The sequence below is a fragment of the Bufo bufo genome, chromosome 1 (assembly GCF_905171765.1).
Source record: "Bufo bufo chromosome 1, aBufBuf1.1, whole genome shotgun sequence".
NCBI classification, from domain to species: Eukaryota; Metazoa; Chordata; class Amphibia; order Anura; family Bufonidae; genus Bufo; species Bufo bufo.
In genome coordinates, this window is record NC_053389.1 from 800,293,623 (window position 1) to 800,315,021 (window position 21,399).

Consider the following 21,399-nt stretch of genomic DNA (forward strand, 5'->3'; position numbering starts at 1 on the left):
AATAAAACAATGTGAGAATTTTTCTAAACTTTTTAAGATTGTTTATTGCTATGTTCCAGTAAGACTGTCAAATACTGGTTTTGTGGCACCAGCTTAAGAAGATTATTGATGTTAATATGTGCTGTATAACATTGTGTTTTATGCTAAAAGGACCCGAGGTCGCATGAACATGCCTGGGCGGGTCCTCAAGCTAGCAATGCTGCTGCAACTGTATAAATTAGTGTGCTTTATCAAAAGTAGAGAAGTTGTTATATGATTGTTGAACATAGCCAGAAGGTAAGTTGATGGTGTATCTCTACATTTTCTGACATTGTCCATTTTCCTGCTAACAGCCTTAGATGCTGTAGGGACATACCTCAAGTAGTGTAGCAGTGGTTCATTTATTCATAAACATCTAGGAGGAATAACATAGCAACAGCACAGTGTAGCATTTTGAAGAAATAGCTTCAGAACTGTTATTTCATGGGGAATCCAATATTTACAAAAATAGCAGCAGATCCCCTTTAAAGTGTTCCATAGGATTATCAATGTACAGTAAGCAGGGCAGTGTAGTCACCTGTGAACTACAGTCTGACATAGAGATGAGCAAATTGATTCTATTAATTCAGAATTGGTACCCAATTTCTTGGGAAGAGAGTGCGCAAATAGACTCTTAGCAAGCTCCACAAGGAGATATTATATTCCTCAAATCCCACATTTTTTGTGATTCATTTTCGGCAAATCACAGACAAAATTGCTCTGGTCAGCTGAGTGGCCTTGGGAGCACTCTTGGGGGCTGCTTTTTCTCATTAAGGAGACCAAGAAGTATGCATGAGGGTTATTGTAGTCCAGTCTATGCTACTAAAGTTTTTGTATCTTACATTTGGTGGCATCAGATTCTTAGTTTATTTTTTTATGCCTCATGAATAATTTCTGGTTTCCCTAATGAGAAAGAGCACCCCAAAAGAGGTCATTCAGCTAACAAAAACAAAGTTCTCTTGAAACACTCAGTATTCTTGTCCTTTTGAAAGGAGTATTACACTTGGTATATCTCTGGTCTTCTAGGAGTTATTTATTAAGGCCTAGGAGACTTGAGACTATTATATGCAGTACCAATTTTCAGAGCAGTTGGCGCATATTTTATTTGGGTAAAAATCAAATTGTACCCATACTGAATTTTCTAAAAAAATACACCAAATCGGATACTAAATTAATTTAAAGAAATTTGCTCATCTCTGTGCGCCAGACACTTACCGAACATAAATGACTTGCTACCCTGACCACAGTAATGGAGGAACAATAGTTCCAGGAGGCAGCAGTTATTATACTATGAAAAATGTACATGGTTGCGAGCCATAAATTTTATTGCCATATTTGTTTTATTTCTGTGGGTTTAAAGAACAATTTAAATATGATAACACTTTCTACAAGCCAATAATTGGAGCACAGATTCAGGACCATAACATAATATTAACAGAAAGTTGTACTGCATCCCAGTTCCAGGATTTGGAGGTACCATTTTCATAGAATGAAGAGCCACTTTAAGAAAAAACTGAGAATTTCAGTTTAAAGAAACAGATACCCATGACTGGTCTTATCTGTAAAGAATAAATCAAGGCAACTGGACGTACTGTAGATTTCTTGAAAACGTTTCACTCGTTCTTCCAACGAGCTTTCTCAATTCTGAGTGACTGTACAAGAATTCTCTGGGAATAAATATGTAACTGAATCAACATCTGGTAATTATACCCAGCATGTTGATTCAGTTACATATTAATTCCCAGAGAATTCTTGTACAGTCACTCAGAATTGAGAAAGCTCGTTGGAAGAACGAGTGAAACGTTTTTTTTTTTTATTTGAAACTTCTCTTTATTGAAAAGCACAGGTAAAAACAGCAGTCAGGTAGAAAAGACATATATCGCAATACATATTGTGATAACATGCATGACAAATACATAACAGTCTCCATCCTTTTGTTGATAACATCATACATGTCAAATGTTATCCTTTTCCACCAGACCTTTTCTTCTCAATACTCTTTCTTATTTTATTTTTTTTAGACTAATAACTCCTGCAACTTACTCCCCCCTCCCATCCCTCCCTCATCTCAGATACTTTCTCTATGTATATCTCTTTAATTATGCATACAGGTATCTCACATATGTGAAGTTGAGGTCTAGATACTCCAGTCATATTTATCTTCCTAATCCTAACAGCTACGATAAATGTTTTGTATGAATTTGATACCACTTATCCGATGTTCCCAATTTCAAGTACCACTCTGTATATGTAAACGGAGCAATATGTGTAGCTATTTCTTGTTCTGACAATAAAGCTTCCATATATTGAAAATGAGTAAAATTAGACTCCAGCACTCACTTTTTTTCGAAGTATCAAGTTCTCCATTTATTCAAGTTACACACGGATAGTACAGGGCTCAAGATCTCTCTTGGTACAGGCTGTTTTTGACGAGTTTCGAAAAGTCTTATTCGTATATTGTCTGCATTTTTTAAAGAAAGGTTCCGTAAGTTTCATTTAGTTTTTTTTCTGCCTCTATTCTTTCAAGTGTCATACAATTGTTAGTCTGCTGTATCACCTCTGTTAAACTCGGTACTTTAGGTACCAGCCAGTGATTCAGTAGACACCTTTTAGAGGCCAAAAGAAGAACATGAAAAGCTGGTGGGATTCTCTGAAGCATCTCATCCCTCCCAACATGGAATAATAAAACTTCTGGATCCATCTTAACTTTCAAATCACATTTTAAATTTAACATGTCAAGAAGAGCCTTCCAAAAAGTCTGCACCGCAGTACACTCCCACAACCCATGAGTTACATCAGTGTCCGGTGTATTACACTTTGGGCAGTGTGTCAATTTGTCTGGTGATATCGTATGAAACGTTTTCAAGAAATCTACAGTACGTCCAGTTGCCTTGATTTATTCTTTACAAATATACCATGACCTGGATAAATGAGAACCTTCACAGACATGACTGGTCTTAGTTATGTCTATTCCTGGGAAAGCTGGGGGACTGACAATCAGTATGGCCAAAATCCCAGCTTCCATGTGGCCCATGATCTAGAGTGTCTTCCTGTATACAGCTATGAAAAGAATGGAATTTTTACTTTAGTTTTATAATGATTACAACTATTATTTTATCTCTCTCTCTGTATATATATATATATATATATATATATATATAAAGAGAGAGAGACTGCAAAGAAAGAAATGGGGGTCAGTCAGCACATCCCAGTGTGCCTTCGCACGTCACCATGGCTAAAAGCACAAAAGCAAAAACAATACTATAGTGCTATACTCACTAAAGAAAATGTACTAATGCTACGTTATAAATGTGAGACTCTTGACAAATATACTTTGTACAAAAACATTTGTGCCTGTCCACCAACGACAAGACAATCTCTTTGGTACAGGAACCGACACTAAATACTACCTCCTCTGGTGCTATAATGGCCTCCGTTAAATTCAGGGAATGCAGGTTCCACATGTATGTTGAGCTCACACTATATTATACCTCTTTTGGTGCCACAAGGGCCTTCATTAAATAAAGGGAATGCAGGCTTCACATGCATGTTGAGCCCACTCTGTATTTTACCTCTCCTGGTGTCAAATGACCTCCAATGAATGTAGGGAGAGTGGGCTTCAGCTTTATACTTGCACTAATTAAAATTTGCCTATGGGATGGACAGGTTAGTCAGGAGTGCACGACCAATTGAGTCAGCCACACCTCCAATGCAGACTGCAAAGAAAAAAATGGCGATAGTCAGCCCATCCCAGTGTGCAGGGGCACATTGTCATGGCTGCACTCTACAGCACCTCACCCCCTTAATAGTGACCTCCACATCACCTGTCTCCTTAACAGTGACCTCCACAGCACCACACCCCCTTAAGTGTGACCTTTATTCTGCCGCACCCCCTTAACAGTAGCCTCCACAGCACCCCACCCCCTTAACTGTGACCTTCACAGCGCCCCACCTCCTTAATAGTAAAATCCACAGCACCACAATGACTTAACAGTGACATCCACAGTGCCCCGCCCCTTAACAGTGACATCCACAGTGCCCCGCCCCTTAACAGTGACATCCACAGTGCCCCGCCCCCTTAACAGTGACCTATAACAGTAAAGAGAAATGGCTGAGTTGTTATGGAAACCTGATGTAAAACTGTGTGTATGTCAAGACTCAAGGACCTGCGAGCTTCTATTGGCTGATAAGGGCCATGTGTTTGTTTGTATGGAAGTTATTATATGAGTGAAGGACCTGTGAACTTCTATTGGCTATTACATTTTTTGGGAATATCTCAAGAACGGTATGTCCTACAGAGCTGAGACCTTTACGAAAAATCTTCCCCGATGTATCTTAGGCTACTTTCACACCTGCGTTTAGGTGCGGATCCGTCTGGTGTCTGCACAGACGGATCCGCACCTATATGCAAACGCTTGTATCCGTTCAGAACGGACCCGTTTGCATTTTTGTTCATGATAATGCAAACGGATCCGTTTTGACTTTACATTGAAAGTCAATGGGGGACGGATCCGTTTGAAAATTGAGCCATATTGTGTCAACTTCAAACGGATCCGTCCCCATTGACTTAGGCTACTTTCATAACTGCGTTCGGGTGTCCGCTCGTGAGCTCCGTTTGAAGGCTCTCACAAGCGGCCCCGAACGCATCAGTCCAGCCCTAATGCATTCTCAGTGGAGGCAGATCCACTGAGAATGCATTCGCCTGCCAGCGTTCAGCCTCCGCTCCGCTCAGTGAGCGGACACCTGAACGCGGCTTGCAGCGTTCGGGTGTCCGCCTGGCCGTGCGGAGGCGAGCGGATCCGTCCAGACTTACAATGGAAGTCAATGGGGACGGATCCGCTTGAAGATGACACCATATGGCTCAATCTTCAAACGGATCCGCCCCCATTGACTTTCAATGTAAAGTCTGAACGGATCCGTTCAGGCTACTTTCACACTTAGTTTATTATTCAAACTATAATGCAGACGGATCCGTTCTGAACGGATACAAACGTCTGCATTATAGGAGCGGATCCGTCTGAGCAGACATCAGACGGACCCGCTCTGAACGCAAGTGTGAAAGTAGCCTTACATTGTAAGTCTGGACGGATCCGTTTGCCTCCGCACGGCCAGGCGGACACCCGAACGCTGCAAGCTGGGTTCAGGTGTCCGCCTGCTGAGCGGAGGACAAACGGTGCCAGACTGATGCATTCTGAGCGGATCCGCATCCATTCAGAATGCATTAGGGCTGGACGGATGCGTTCGGGGCCGCTTGTGAGAGCCTTCAAACGGAACTCACAAGCGGAGCCCCGAACGCTAGTGTGAAAGTAGCCTTATACAGATTTTCTCTGGTAGGCAGGGTAAGAGAAAGCAATAGAGAGGCAAAACCAAGGTTGAAAAGCAAAAGTCAGTGTTTATTCACACAAAAAGGCAGGAAAGAAACACAATACTTGGCAGGGCCCTGGTGTTAATTCACACCGCAGGAATCCTTGTGTTAATTCACACAGCAAAAGTCCACAGAACTCAAAAACACGTCACCTGGCAGTCCACAGCAGGCTTTAGGGCGCCTGGCTTCCAGCTCTCAACCTTGCAGTATGGCAGAACTCCTCAGCAAACAAAATACAGAGCTCCACTATCACCTGGAGGTTCATTCCACCCCCAGCTGAGCTGCTGGCTGGGCTTTTAAACCCCAGCCCAAAACCTGGCCTGGACGTGAGGAACAGCCACCCACCCTGCTCTTTGGCTGCTCCCAATAAGAACCGGCCTGGATCGGCTTTACAGCCACACTAAGTAGAACATTGTCAGCGAGCCTAGCTGCGGCTGACACACAAAACTACCGGTTCTTATCTCACCAAGGCCAGGAACCTCGGTGATACGTACCTTCCGTCAATGACGGACCCCTGCGCCTTCCTACAACCTATATGCCAAATCTGGTGTCCAACAGTTCAGGAATTTGCATGCCTATAGAAGACAGATGGACAGACAGACAAACAGACATAGATTTTTATAATATACTGCAGATTTTTTTTAAATTTGCAGTTGAGTGTTAAAGTTTCTTTTCCCACAACTATCCACCGATGGAGGCTCTATTTCCAACAGTCCCTTAGAAGTGAATGGAGCAGTGGTAATGCATCCACACTACTGCTCAATGCACCAAGGAGACTTGCGGACCTCTATTTTTGTGTATTTTGGCAGTTCCAGTGGTTGGGCCTCCTTTACCCTATAGATAGGGCTCAATACTAATTTGTGGGAAAGTCCTTACTTTGCTGGCCCCTGAAGCTGTTCACAATGGGGTATCATCATCAGAGAGCATCAGAGTTATGATGAACAATAACACCTTTTTTGTTTATACCTCTGCATGCCGAAAACATTCTCCTGTAAGCATGAGCCATAGTCAGTGATCACCTTCTCTGCCTTGCTGGGCACTGACCTTTCCATCTGTCACAGAGCATGCCCACAACTCTCCCCCATAAATGTCATAAGCCAAAGTCAGAGCTCACCCTCTCCCCCTCCCTGCACATTTACCTCTGCAAAGGTCACAGCGCATACCTAAAACATTCTCCCAAACAATGCCATGAGCCATGTTTTTTAACTATTCTTAGTTTGTTTTTTCATGTACAGATACCTGAAGTAAATCTGTGCTGTTGTCTGTCCCCATAATCATGCAAATACAGTAAGCAGAATAAAAAAAATACAATTAGAAAAATTGAGTAAGTTCAGTGTTTAGACTTAAACAAGTTAAACAAATAAAAATTAAAAATACACAATACTGTCAAAATGAGAAATATTTACTTCCCCTGTTGTAAATCCATTCTATTGTTTGCACATTTTTATGTGTTTGCCTTTTAACTTTTTTGTTTTACAATTTTACAAATCTCTGGACTATTTATAGCTACTGTATGTTATACTGATGTGTAGTTATATAGTTACCTAGGGTGATCGTTGACCTCCAAGTCTGATTGGAAAGGTGCCAGGGAGGTGTGGGCCCAGACACTGAGTCTCACATGAGGCAGATCATGGAATAGGTCTGTCCTTAGCTAGCCCTTTAGGACATTTGAAGAACGTAGAAGCGTAGGCAAAGCAGAGGAGGATATATAAGAAAGTGCTTTTGACACCAAGGTTAGTTTGTGCACGTTGTTGTAACAAGAGGGATGCCTTGTTGTGACTACTGTGGGTAGGGGACAAGCTGCAATGTGAGGACTACAGGAAAGATTGACTGAATTCCAAAGCGGAATTTGGTCCAACATTTTGGCAAACTTTAATGTTAAACAAATCTGAATTTCCATGTGCTTCGTGGTAACAAATCAGTTTTCCTTAAATGGCGGCTGCATGTGTTAGAAAGTGAAAGTAAGTGTAGAGGAGACAAGCCCGGGAAAGCAAGATCACCCATAATGCCATGCAGCCAGCCAATCCACAGGTAGCCACCCCCCTGTGATGTCACAGCTAGGCAGAGCCCTATAAAACCCTGATCCCATGCAGTCGTCACCATTTTCCTGTGACCTGAGCATAAGGAGAGACGTGACAAGATGCTCATGCACTAGGGACCGTGTTGCTGCAAACTGTTAGTGTGGGACAATATTGGAGAGGAAGAGTGCGGAGAGAGTCATAGGAAACTACCGAACTACCAACTCTGCTACAATTTATAGCCATGTACATAAACTGTGCAGTGCACCAATATTCATAGCTAATCCTTTCTGTTACCTGTAGCATTACTGTGCGTCAGAATTACAGGCCAATGTTACTGTCAGGTCTAATTTATCTCCATATACCTAAGTGTGCAGTACACCAAGATTCATAGCTAATCCATTCTGTTAGCTGTAGAGTTACTGTGCGTCAGTATTACAGGCAGGTCTAATGTATCGCTGTGTACATAAGTGTGCAGTGTACCAAGATTCATAGCTAATCCGTTCTGTTAGCTGTACAGTTACTCTGCATCCATATTACAGGTCACTGTTACCGTCGGGTGAAACTTATAGTCCTGTACATAACTGTGAAGTGCACCAATATTCATAGCTAATCCATTCTTTTAACTGTAGAGTTACTGTGCGTCAGTATAACAGGCCACTGTTGCTGACAATTCTAATTTACTGCAGTGTACATAAATGTGCAGTGCACCAATATTCATAGCTAATCCCTTCTGTTAGCTGTAGAGTTATTGTGCATCAGTAGGCAGGTCTAACTTATTGCTATGTACAAAACTGTGCAGTGCACTAAGATTCATAGCTAATCTGTTCTGTTAGCTGTAGAATTACTGTGCGTCAGTATTACAGGTCACTGTTACCAGCAGGTCTAATTTATCACCATGTACATAAGAGTGCAGTGCACCAATATTCATAGCTAATCTGTTATGTTAGCGATACAGTTGTTATACACCATGGCCAACAGACAGTTGCCTGGGCCCTCCAAATGAATGGGCAGTGGCAAAAATGATGCTATAGCAGGCACAAGTAGCAGCAGGAGAAGGGGTGGTGGTAGCAGCTGCTGCAGCTGTCATCCAGCTGTCATGTTTTGACCAAAAATCCATCTGTACTGGAATGATTGACTCGCTGATCACAATTATCTCAAGTTACAACGTATATACACAGCCCGCAATCGGTGGGTTCCTCTGAAACAGGGTCAGGGACTGCCTCTATCATGCCCTCACCTGTCCTGAACTTGCCTCATGCTTTTGCTGCTCCGTCTGTTAGCCAATAAATGGTAGCTGCTGCCACGTCTCTGATTTACAGTGAACTTTGTGAGGACAGTCAGCAGTTACAGGCCAGCACAGACTTGGAAGAAGAAGAGGTCCGCTGCAACTACTGATGATGACAGTCGGATGGGAGCACATTTTTCAAGAGGTCAGGGATGTGTGCAAGAGACGGGTAAAGGTGACACAAGTCAATCGCGAACATATGTTTTGTGGTTGACCTATGGAGAGTCAGGTCACCAGACCAATCAGGTTTTGGTCCTGGGGTATGGCTTTCTATTTTAATCCCCTATTGGCAGCATTGCCAAAGATAGTTTTGGCTCACTAGCATTGTTCCTGGTTCTCTGATTGATATTCTGTGCTTCTGACCCTGGCTTGTCTTCTCACTCTTCTTTGTCTCTTATGTTTGGTAAGCCTAGTACTGTTGGCAGCCAAGCCAGAAGATACAATATTAACAAGTCTAACGCCTCGCAATCCGACTATTCTTAGTCGGACTGGTCAGGGTCAGAGAATCGACCTAGTAAAAATTCTGTGGGGACTAAACGCAAGTACCGAGCGAAAGGAGCACCTAACCAAAGGAAGGCACCTGCCCCAAAATTAGGTACAGTGACACAAGTGGAGCAACCATAGCAGGGCCCCCAAGGGTTATTCCCAGTACAGAATGGGGCTTTGATAGTACCTTCCTCCGCTCCATCAGCCAACCCCCAACAGTATACCTCTGCGTCTGGAGGACAATTGTTACCATCTGCACCATCTGGGTCCTTCTTCGGACCATCTGTGACAGTGTCTGCAGCAGCAGCACCTATGGCACTCCCCTCTTTTTTAGGCCAGGGCCCAGCCCTGAGAGACAGGGAGAAGTGGGCATACAATGTAAAGACATAGATGACCCACTGAGAGTTATCAACCTTTCCAGCTTTATGCTGGAACCTAGGCACCTTAGGATACTTAGCAAAGGTTTATCCTTTACACCGACTCCAAGTTTTGAATGTTTTGACTGGGTTAAGGACATTAATTTGTTCGCGAGAAAACTTCCTCTCCATAAATCTTTTAACCAGCAATCCAGAGATTTCCAGCGAATACAGGTGTAACAGTCGCGTACACACACACACAGGGGGGAGGGAAGTGACCACTGCGCTCCACCATTACCCCTGGCCCTGCCTACTTGCCTCGCGAGTCCTAATGACAGGGGACAACTGGACGGCAATCCCTAACTTGGAATAAGTGCAGGGATGACAGACAGACAAACAACAGGACGTGAACGGACCGAGTCAATACCAGGAAAGCTACAAAGTACAAATGGAGCAAGCAGAGAATTGTCAGGAGAAGCCGGGGTCATAAATACCAGGAGAGACGTGAAGTACCAAAGGAGTCAGCAGAGGAACGTCAGGAGGAGGCCGGGGTCAGAATACCAGGATAGCAGCAAAGTACACAAGGAGCAGGCAGAGGATCGTCAGGAATTCAGCAGGAGGTAAGTACGCCAGGAAAGACCAAATCACAGGTGGAACCTAAATTAACAGGCAACCTGTGGCCATCAGGCTGCCTGTATTTATAGTGGGGAGTGAGGGTCGAGCACCAGTCGAGTACCGAGTCGAGCACCGAGTGATCAGCTCGGCGCTCAAAGCAGACTAGGAGCAGGGAGCCACCCAGCTAGAAAAGCCGCCCTGGGAATAAGGTCAAACACAGATCCTCATTCCCAAAGCTAAGCAACAGGTCTGCGGGCAATGGGGGACCGAGTGCACCCTCGGAACCCCGTTACAGTACCCCCCTTTTACGAGGGGCCACCGGACCCAAGATTTCAGGCGATGGCTTTTCAGGGTGTTCTAAATGAAATTTTCGAACAAGTCTAGGAGCATGAACCTCCCTGGCAGGTACCCAAGATCTCTCTTCAGGTCCATACCCCTTCCAGTGAATCAGGTACTGCAAGGAATTACGCACCTTCCTGACATCCACTATTTTAGGCACCACATACTCGACAGCATCATTAACAAGAACCGGCGGAGGCGAGGCTTTTGATGGTACTACCGGTTCAAAATATTTTTTAAGTAGAGACTTATGGATCACATTATGAATGTGGAATGACTCGGGCAGCTCCAACCTAAAAGATACCGGGTTAATCACCTCCGTGATCTTATATGGTCCAATAAAACGAGGAGCAAACTTTTTAGAATCTACCTTAAGAGAGAGATTCTTGGAGGACAACCATACCTTATCCCCAACCTGAAAATTTACCCCCCTTGAATGTCTCCTATCGGCCTTGAGTTTCTGATAACTTTGAGCCTTTTCTAAGTTCGATTGAACCCGGGCCCAAACTGTGCACAGTTCAGAGGAGAGCCTATCCGCCTCAGGGTTAGAGGAGGAGACGGATGACCCAGAATGAAAACGGGGATGGAAACCATGGTTACAAAAGAAAGGTGAAACCCCAGCAGAAGAATTGACACGGTTATTCAAAGCAAATTCAGCCAATGGAAGAAATTTCACCCATAATTGCTGGTCATCAGCAACATACAACCTCAAGAATTGTTCGACAGACTGATTAAGGTGTTCAGTCTGCCCTTTACTCTCAGGGTGGTAGGCAGAGGAAAAAGACAATGAAATTTTACATCTTTGACAGAAGGCCCTCCAGAATTTGGACACAAACTGCACACCCCTGTCAGAAACAATATTTTCCGGGATACCATGCAATCGAACAATTTCTTTCACAAAAATAAACGCCAGGGTTTTGGCATTCGGGAGTTTAGACAGGGGAATGAAATGGACCATCTTGCTAAACCTATCGACCACTACCCAAACTAACTACAGTCTTACCCTCCGCCGGCGGTAGGTCAGTTATAAAGTCCATCGAGATATGGGACCAGGGTCTACTGGGAATGGGTAGGGGTCGTAGGTTACCAGCAGGGCGAGTCCTAGGTGTCTTGGACCTGGCACAAACCTCACAGGCTGACACGTAGGACTTGACATCCCTAGTTAGAGTGGGCCACCAATAAGATCTAGAAACCAGATCCTTAGTGCCCTCAACACCCGGATGTCCACAAAAGGCAGAATTGTGACACTCACCCAACAGCTGGAGACAAAATTGTGCGGGAACAAACAACTTATCTGTTGGGGTGGATACCGGTGCCAGATGTTGTTCAGACCTAATGCGAGCCGAGATATCCTGGGGATCACCCTGTAATCGGGAAATGATAATGCCCACGTGTTGACTCTCGGGGCCAGAGGACACGGGGCGCAAACGGAAGTAAAGTTTGCAACTCTCCTTAAAAGAGAGAAACTTCTTCCGGTCTCCAGAAAAGGGTTCTGGGAGCTTAATCTGGGGCTCAAAATGCGGACTAGAGGCTTGAGCAGTGGAAGAACCTTGCCCTAACTCAAAAGAACTGAGTTTTTCCCCTAACTCCTGCACCCTCTGCGTCAGATTAGAGACATGGTCAGTCAGGGTCACCAGAGGATTCATAATACAGTGGTTATTGGGCCTGTTAATCTGTAACCGTCACGTACACACACACACATGGGGGAGGGAAGTGACCACTGCGCTCCACCCTTACCCCTGGCCCTGCCTACTTGCCTCGCGAGTCCTAATGCCAGGGGACAACTGGACGGCAATCCCTAACTTGGAATAAGTGCAGGGATGACAGACAGACAAACAACAGGACGTGAACGGACCGAGTCAATACCAGGAAAGCTACAAAGTACAAATGGAGCAAGCAGAGAATTGTCAGGAGAAGCCGGGGTCATAAATACCAGGAGAGACGTGAAGTACCAAAGGAGTCAGCAGAGGAACATCTGGAGGAGGCCGGGGTCAGAATACCAGGATAGCAGCAAAGTACACAAGGAGCAGGCAGAGGATCGTCAGGAATTCAGCAGGAGGTAAGTACGCCAGGAAAGACCAAATCACAGGTGGAACCTAAATTAACAGGCAACCTGTGGCCATCAGGCTGCCTGTATTTATAGTGGGGAGTGAGGGTCATGTGACGTGGCCAGCGTCACATGACCGACAGACCAACCAGTCGAGCACCGAGTGATCAGCTCGGCGCTCAAGGCAGACTAGGAGCAGGGAGCCACCCAGCTAGAGAAGCCGCCCTGGGAATGAGGTCAAACACAGATCCTCATTCCCAATGGGCAATGGGGGACCGAGTGCCCCCTCGGAACCCCGTTACAGCAGGCCAAGGAAAAAGAAGATGTGGCCATTTTAGAATCATTGGACACCCATAATGCTGATGCCCAAGATCTTGTTGAGGCACTTTTTTCATCACTAAAACCGCAATCTAGATATACGCCTTCATTCTCTCAATATGGGAATATAGATACCTTTGTCCTACTAGTGACAAGGGATCTTAAAACCCTTAATACTAAAATACCCACCACACAGTTAAATCTTGAGATGGAAGAACTACAGGCGCTAGATGAACTCAGCAAGAATGATGATCTTGTAATAAAACCTTCAGATAAGGGCGGAAACGTTGTCCTTATGGACAAACTGGATTACAAAAAGATGGTTGAAGACTTGGTTAAACAAACAGACACCTATCAAAAGCTAGATCACAATCCGACAGATACATTTCTGGGTGACCTCAAATTGATACTCTCTGCAGCAAAGGAAGAAAAACTCATCTCTAAGGAGGAATTTAAATACCTCTTTAAGCTGCATCCAACAACTGCCACCATCTATGCCATTCCAAAGGTGCACAAGCAAAGGCGACCAGTGCCAGGCAGACCGATAGTATCCGGCAATAAGAGCATGACAGAAAATATCAGCCAGTATGTAGATGAGTTTTTAGCACCATTTATACCCAGCTTACCTTCATATATTAGGGATACCAAGGATGTGGTCATCAGGCTCCAGGATATACAGGTCACATCACAGACCAAGCTAGCAAGCCTTGATGTTGAGGCTTTGTACACCAACATCAGGCACGATCTAGGGATCAAGGCAGTCTCCACTTTTCTTTCCACTAAGAGCACCCAATTCAGTGCACATAGTGAGTTTATTTTAACTCTCCTCAAATTTTTACTCACGCACAATTATTTTCTTTTTGATGGACATTACTACCTACAAACGGTTGGCACCGTGATGGGTAGTAAGTGTGCACCAAATTATGCTAATTTGTTTTAGGGGGGTGGGAGGACACTATTGTTTTTACACATGATTATTCTGATTTCACACAGTACATACTTTTCTGGGGTAGGTACATTGATGATGTACTAATACTCTGGGAAGGTACCACTGAAAAATTTCACCAATTTGTTCACAGCCTTAACACAAACTCTATTGGCATGACGTTTACTTCTGAGATTCATGATAACACAATCACGTTTCTGGATCTCAGACTTTTCCTGGACCCTGATGGCCACATCCAATCCGAGATCCATCGGAAACCCACAGCGACGAACAACCTACTGCAGTGGAATAGTTATCACCCGAAACCACTTCGAAAGGGGATACCTGTGGGGCAGTATATCAGAGCCCGCAAAAACTGTTCAGACAATGCCAGCTTTATTAAAGAGTGTAATACTCTGTACGATCGATTCCGAGTAAGGGGATACCCCAAAAAGGTCTTGCACCAGGCATTTGCCAGAGCAAGTAATATCAATCGGACAGAATTGTTAAACGCTGCACCAAAGGCACCCGGTGCACAAGTTGTTAGATGCATTGGCACCTTTGATGCCCAAAACAACCAAGTGTTTCGGATTCTGAAGAAACACTGGCATGTCCTGTGGGCAGATAATGATCTCAGGACTGTTATCACGCAGAATCCCAGTGTCACCTACCGTCATGGTAGTAATTTGAAAGACGTATTAGTCCATAGTTTCTATCGCCCTGAACCGCCAAAGACCACCTGGCTAACATCTAAAATAGTGGGCACCTACCCATGTGGAGACTGTGTGTTCTGCCCTCTTGTGAGAAGATGCCGATCATTCACCAATCCTGTAGATGAAAAAGAATACCATATCAGACAATATATAAATTGCAAGACCAAAGCATAGTATATGCCATCCAATGCTCATGTCCTAAGATATATGTCGGTAAGACGTCTCAAGAGTTTAGGAGAAGAATCTGCCAGCACATCAGTAGCATTAACACCAAGGCAGATACGTCAATCTCCAGACATGTAAGGGCCTATCATGATGGAGATCACAAAGTACTCAAATTCTGGGGCATCTGTAAAAAAAAAACTAGGCGTCAGAAGGGGTGATCTTGATGCTATCCCTCTGAAAGAAGAAACAAGATGGATTTATCGACTTGATAGTCTCAGTCCAAAGGGGCTCAATGAAGGATTTGCATTTATTGCTTTCCTGTGAAAACGAGGGAGAGGACTCATGTGGCAATAAATTATATATTTCTAGTCATCTCCACTTTATGATTTTTTCCATTTTTCAAGTGTCAGCTGACACCTATGAATATAGAGCCAAAATTCTGAGTACCCCACTCACTGATTACGCTCTTTTGTAAATAGAGGTTTTTCTACTTTACTAATCAGACTAAGAATGTATTCTGTAATAGCAACTAGCATGTACTATCACATCTGAAAACAAAGTCATATTTGCAAGTGTGACTTGTGCTGCAATGTGGATCAATCCCTATGGCAGATCACTTCTGCACCATCACCTGGAAAACCCCTTTAAACTAAATAGCCGAGGCATTGCGTAGATACGGTGCTAGAACTACAGATGCTCATGTTACATTTGAGCAATGCTGTAATATAGTACAAATCCTTTTGCTTGGATCGACCACCAGAAGACACAGGCAGCTCAGATGGCGCAGTTTGGCGGATCACCTGGCCATGGGGGTGTGGTTACAGACTCAGCCAGATGACAGGTACTCAGTCACACATTACACTGGGTGCAGAGTCTGTCAATCACAATACCACCTATATAAACCTCCAGTTTGATAGGGTACTTATTGCTGCCCAAATCCCCTGAAGAAGCCAGTTATCTGGTGAAACATGTTGGGGGGGCAGATTTAGTTTTTAAATCGGCGATTTACTCCACTGTCAGTTAGTTAGTAGTAGTCCGGCTGGCCTACTTATCAAAGCTAGAGTAGTTTAGCAGTGAGATACGGTATCAAAACCGTGAATGTTCCGAACGCAGTGTGCACCACCAAAGGGATGGATAAAGATCAGTTAGCATATGGTATTATCTATGTGCTGTATTTGTAGTGGGATGAGTGAATTCAGTTCCCACAACCCAGCCTAGCTGAAGGTGTCACTGCAAGGGGCATGAAGGCAGCAAACTGCCTGTAAGTGACAGGGGTGAGAGATAGTGCACGTGCTCTCCCTCTTGACCCACTGAGCAATATTTGACCGTACAGTGGAGTGGTTACTGTATTTTTAACCTTTTTCTATTCTTTGGTCCATTAAGTAAAATAAAATAAAGGTACAAAGTACGTATTTTAACTCAAATAATAATAAAAGTGAAGTATAAAATTTTCACCTGGGGCAAGATAGGTACCACGCCTGAATAGGCATTTGTAAATAAATGTTTGGTACTGTGTTGCTCATTTGGTTCTGACCCATTTCTGTTGACTCGGCCTTTTTGTTGTCTGTGTTTGTTTTTTTGTCTCTACATTTATATCGATTAGGGACCGTCGTCCAGTTTCGGTTCTGCCAATTTGGCACTGCAAGTCAGTAGGGAAAGTGGGTTGATTTTGTTTAGGGACTCAATGTCCTCATCTGTCCCTGCTCTACAGATATAACAGTACTATAATGCTTTAATCTATTACTGACTAAATCAGTCCTCTAGGTGGTGCATCTCAATGGAATCTCTATCACATTTCTTCTTAAAGAGGATCTTGAAAATTTTAAGAATTTCTATTTACTGATTCTTAGATCATTTTGCTTGAATTTGTGGATTTTCCTGGTTGGGTTTTTGAATCATTCTGTTTACAAAGTCATGTAGAGCACAGACTAGAAAATTATGGATGTTCCTCCTCTATGTCACCTTGGGCTATAAAGCCATTTAATGGCATGTGATTTACCATGGGAAGTGTAAAAACTATTTATAGAGATTCTAAATGTATGGTGCCATCACAGGTGGCTGTGCCTCTCCCTGGTTTATTACTGAGCTCATAAATTTGCTGACTTTCAATATTGTTTGGTTCCTTTTGAACAAAGCGTGACCATAGCTTTGTGGTTCCTATCACACATACATTTGTTAGTCTTACAAAGGATCATTAATAAAACTTGCAACATAAAAGAAATGTTAATCAATCGGAGTAAAATTGATCAAAATGTAAAAAATTTACAAGTATGAAGCTTGTTCGGATCTACTGAATAGATTTCTTGAACTGGAACCAATATTTTTAGCATAAAAAGGCAAAATATATTAAAGGATGCCTATAGTTATAATTCCAGTGTATAAGGATGCATGAAACCTATAACAAATGTGCAAAGTTTTAAAAAATTTGATTCGGCTTCTTCGCCAAACTATGACAAGAAATTCCATTGTATCGAGCAGGTGCTATGACGTGGAACGGCGATCGCACCATCCCCCATCATTTAGCCCCTCAGATGTCGCGTTCAACGCTGATAGCTGTGTCTGAGAGGAGGAGTTAAAACAAAAAAATATATACACTCGCTGTCTTGATTGAATAAAACACACCAAGTCTCGTCATCAAGCTGGCTGGGAGTGGTGACATCATCACTGACATCAGTCATAGTCTCTGACAGGTGGGCTTTTACTCACTAATCTTCTTGCTGCCTTATGTGCATTTGCATTTCAGTGGACTGCAGTGAAGGGAGTTGGAGTCAACTTGTTAATTAAACTATACAAGCTTGATTACCTATTGATCCCAGAACACAGTGCCATATAAATTCAATCAGAGTATTGAGGGCATAAATGAGGGCTTTGGGCATGGGTGTCCTTACACAAAGTGTCATTGCCAAATGTGTTGCAGTTAAACATGGCAGTTAGACAGGACGAAAGACAGGTAGGCAATGACAGATCTAAAAGTGCACTGGCAACGACTTTATTACCAATTTGCATTGTATCCCTGTTCATATTATTTTGAGCACTTTTCCATCACACTCACTGCACGTTACCCCTTCATTGCTTTCCATCCACATCAGCCCCTCTCTCCTTCCCTCACCCATGTACAGCTTACATGCTGTATTCACCTTTCTGATTCATCCCATCATGACCCAAGGTGCAACACAATAGTCACTCTAACAAATCACAGAACCATTTCTTATTTTTCTTTATACTTTTATTTCTGTTGTATCATCAGGGGATATCTCACCTAACCCATGCCAACCCTATTCAAATTTCAACCCCTTCCCCGCCTCACATAGAAACTCTACAAACCTATTTGACATTTGTTGTACACATTCTCTTCCCTCTTTTAACTGTGAGCTCTGGAAGCTAATGTATGTTCAGTGTGCAACAAACTCCTCTACATTAGTGATTTCTTCTTTTCTAATTCTCTTGCTGGACCTCACTGAAACTTTGATTCGGCAATCTGGCACTGCTTCCCTAGCTGCTCTATATTATCATGGCTTAAAGGCTATGTATGCCTTCTGGAGCAATTTTTTTATGATTGCATTTTACTCATTTTTAGCTAAAATAATTTAGTTCAATTGATCTTTATAAAAAATATTAAGCCATTCTGTCACAAAGTATATCTAAATTCCAGCAGAAGAGTAACCCCTAAAATCACAGTTTTAATGATATACGTTAAAAGAGATCCCAAATGGACCTTCTATACCAAAAAATTACATACAGAGTATGTGACCGATATGTTACATCCAGAAGTTTGATAATAAATTATCCCTATGTCCGCCCCTATCCTAGAACCTCAGCCCAGGGAAGACTCCTGATGGTGGAGGACCCTGTCCACGTTCCTAGACTATTGTCCCTAAGTTGTCCCTACAGGGATGAATACAGGAAATATTCTGGAGTGCCCCAGGTATGAGGTGAGGATAATGACGTACCAATGGTACAACAATTAACTGGATGCAAAAGAAAAAGTACAAACACAAAAATACAGATAGTCAGGGTTGACCATATAGTCACACACCTGAATTAACCTCGACGTGTTTCCCCCTAGACAGTGCTATGGGATCATCAGGAGGTATGATAGCAAAAACACTAACAATCTATACAATGCTAATGTAACATGATATATACTGGCTCATAGCCAGGTTACATAACCAACAATTCATCGCTCTACATATAATTTATACAGGGGGTGCCGTTCTAAGACCAGTCCACATAGAGTGTGGCACCGTGACAGACCAATCACATACCAAAGATATCATATGTGGCTATGGTACCTTGGTCCAAATCCTGGAGGCCAAATGAAGGTGTATTCCACATCCTGTTGGACAAAAATAGTCATATACCCAGATCAGTATGATATCTGACAGTACTATATAATAAGTTCATTGTGATACAATGCACACTCACAGTTAGAATGTATGATACACCCCAACCAGACAGCGTTCCTGTCGTCTCACTGTGAAAGAGTCTTGATAAGACCCACACTAGGATTAAAAGACAGGGCCACCGCAGATGCATAAAGAGGGTTACACCAAATCAATAAGGAGCTATAATAAGTTCAACTTACATCCTGAAGGCCTCCCTTCAATTACCGCTCCCCCTGGTAGGCGATCTACTGACATGCTGCAGCTGTATTTAAAGCGCTACCAATTAGCGCCACTCACATCATTGGTGAATCACAGAGCTTTCGGAATGGCCTCTCTTCCTGGTGTTGGAACGCACATGCGTTCCAGCGGGCAGTTTCCGGTCTACAGAGAGACAGTTCCGGTTCCTGGAACATATCGCTCTGCTGATCCTCCGGCCGATATACATACATCCCCAGTTCCGGTCCCTGGAACGCATATGCGTTCCAGGAGACAGTTTCCAGTCCGCATGAGACCAATTCTGGTTCCTGGAATAAATTGTGCTGCTCATTGTCCAGCTGGTATATACACACCCCCAGTTCCGGTCCTTGGAACGCATAGGCGTTCCATACGACGATTGACAGCCTCAGTGGACCGATTCCAGTCAGATCATGCATCCGATATATGAAGAACCTTCAGTTCCGGTCTATGGAACGCATTATGTTCCAATTCATATACCCGGTATGCAGAGACTCCCCGTAACATGTCCCGGTCACATGACCCATATACAGTCCTGATAGTAGATAACAGTTACAACTACTTTAATCTGTATGTTAAATGCCGCCTGTTACTGGTAGCATACTGAATAATTAGGTGAGATAGGGATATAATGTCAAGGGGAGGGGTAAAATCACCAGTTGTTAGGGCGCACATCGATATAATATGTAAGCGATCATGTGATCAAAAGATCTAGTACAAGATCACAGAGTACTTTAAATACATTTATACTGCAGTTAAGCCACAGTTATCCCAATTATATGTAATTTTCAAACGACTATCCACAGTCGATGGTCGTCTCAAGACAATGACCTAATAACGAGTCACTAATGTCCATACTGATATAACACTTATTTCATGCTTCACGCATGTGGCCTAATTTTATAGACACTACAGAGATCACCAATAAGCTAGGCCGTCAGACAGGAGAGATATCACGGGGACAGTCACACTTATAAGAAACAGGAGAATGTCAATCTTTCATTAATGCCCAAAGGGGCCTGAGATCTAAAACGGTGAATCCATGTAAATTCTTTCTGTAATATTTTCCTGTCCCAGTCCCCGCCCCTAGGTGACGGTTGGACCAGTTCCAAGACAGAAAATTTTAGGCATCCAGGGTTCCCCCCATGAATTTCATTGACATGTGAGGCTACTGGGGTGATGTTCTTTTTTTAATGACATCATTTACGTGCTCACATATTCTTCTCCATACTTCCCTGATTGTCTTGCCTATGTAGTCCTTTGGAAAAGGACATTGGCAAATGTATATTGCCCCCTTACTACAACAGTTACAGAAGTCCCTGATTGTGAACACTTGTCCAGTGACCGTACATGTTATTGTTTTAGAGGTTGAGATGTATTTGCAAGCTTTGCATGATCCACATCTGTACATCCCTATCGGTTTACGGTCCAGCCACGTACCTTCCCTAATAGGAGGGATGTAGTGGCTGTGGACAAGGCGGTCTTTAAGACTCTTACCCCGTCTATAGCTGACGCATTGTTTCTCGGTCAGGATGTCACATAGATTTTAGTCCATCCGCAGTATGGGCCAATATCTATTAAGTGTCATCATGACCTCCTGATTGGCTGAGTCAAAAGTTGATATAATTCGAGGTGGTTGAGTCTTATCCTGATCTCTACGTTTCAGCACTAACAGACTGGTTCGATCCTAATGTGCTGCATTTTTGAAGGCTTCATTAAGATGTCTCTGAGGGTATCCCCTCTCTCTGAACCTCATTTTAGCTTCATTAAAAAAGGCTTGATTATCTGAGCAATTCCGTCGTACACGGAGATACTGTCCCCTCGGTATCCCCCGTTTAAGGGGGACCGGGTGATGACTTTCCCAGTGTAGAAGGGAATTGGTGGCAGTCGCCTTTTATGGATGTCAGCAGTCAATTTGTCACCAGTCATCGTGACGCGGACATCCAGAAAGGCGATCGTCTTGGGATCAGTCTCAAATGTAAATCGGAGACCGATTTGGTTGTTATTAAGCTCAGTAACAAACCTATTGAATTCATCTGACCCACCTTTCCAGACCAGAAAAATATCGTCGATATAACGTGTCCAGACAATTATTTTGTCTGTCCACCACATTATCTGGTCTGGAAA

General features: G+C 43.4%; 1 protein-coding gene across 1 annotated transcript; it reads left to right on the forward strand.

The window, feature by feature from the left end:
* The first annotated feature begins 9,730 nt into the window (after positions 1-9,730).
* Positions 9,731-13,790, forward strand: LOC120988574. The gene is made up of 2 exons (XM_040416116.1): positions 9,731-9,765; positions 12,840-13,790. Exon 2 carries the CDS (start codon positions 13,059-13,061, stop codon positions 13,788-13,790), a length of 732 nt encoding a protein of 243 aa, XP_040272050.1. The 5' UTR covers positions 9,731-9,765; positions 12,840-13,058.
* Positions 13,791-21,399: the final 7,609 nt, after the last annotated feature.

What these genes read in the sequence shown, in the direction of transcription:
- LOC120988574 (XM_040416116.1), top strand. Translation starts at nt 13,059, where the DNA reads ATGGAAGAACTACAGGCGCTAGATGAACTCAGCAAGAATGATGATCTT.